This window comes from Microtus ochrogaster, linkage group LG2 (assembly GCF_000317375.1).
Source record: "Microtus ochrogaster isolate Prairie Vole_2 linkage group LG2, MicOch1.0, whole genome shotgun sequence".
Lineage (NCBI taxonomy): Eukaryota > Metazoa > Chordata > Mammalia > Rodentia > Cricetidae > Microtus > Microtus ochrogaster.
Window position 1 is genome coordinate 17,215,409 of NC_022028.1, and position 825 is coordinate 17,216,233.

Below are 825 nucleotides of genomic sequence, written 5' to 3' on the forward strand. Positions count from 1 at the left end.
CCGCCTGCCTCTGCCTCCCGAGCGCTGGGATTAAAGGCGTGTGCCACCACCACCCGGCTCTGTTATGTATGTTTAACAGAGGCAAATCACTAGATACCACATATTTAGTTCAGTGAGGGGAAAAAAAAAACCTTTGATATGGTTTCTATGGGTACTTGGTGCATATGGAGGTCAGATGTCAACTGCAGGTTCTAGTCTTACTGAGAAATTTTTGAGAAATGATCTTACTGTCCTATACTTTGCCAAGAAGGCTAGCTTTTTAACTATAGGTTCTGAGGAAGAGACTCGGGTCTGCATGCATGAGACTTTACTGACTGATCTACCTCCTCTTTTAGAAATAATTTCAAAGGCTCAAATCCAAACTTCAATTTTAAAAAGCCATTCAGCATAAAACAAAACCAAAAAACCACACAGACTTGACTGAGGATACAGTATGTAATTATAATTCAACTAAGACATTTAAAAAAAATGTAACTGGAAATTAAAAAAAGTTTAACATTTAAATATTCCCCCTATAAAATTAGAGACACCTATCTGCTACCTTTGAGTTATCTGTAGGTTTTTATACTTTATAAATGTGTGCCCAGATAAGTTAATTAGCATTAATCCTTCCAAGAGCAGAAAACAGCAGAATTGCCAGCTGGAAAATAGAGTCCAAGTACAAATGAATGTAAAGACATTAACTGCAGTTTATTGCACTAAGAGAAAAGGATACAAAAAGATCCCTAAATGCTGGGCGGTGGTGGTGCACGCCTTTAATCCCAGCACTCGGGAGGCAGAGGCAGGCGGATCTCTGTGAGTTCGAGACCATCCTGGTCTACAAGA

The 825-nt window shown here is 39.3% G+C and overlaps 1 protein-coding gene across 1 annotated transcript in view; it reads right to left on the reverse strand.

Moving 5' to 3' along the window:
• The window catches only part of Ptp4a1 (protein tyrosine phosphatase type IVA, member 1), a 2,151-nt gene extending 2,049 nt beyond the window's left edge, over positions 1-102 (reverse strand). The window contains exon 1 of the mRNA XM_026785604.1: positions 98-102. Within this exon, the coding sequence (XP_026641405.1) occupies positions 98-102 (5 nt within the window). The remainder of the gene's footprint in view (positions 1-97) is intronic.
• Between the last annotated feature and the right edge of the window lie 723 nt (positions 103-825).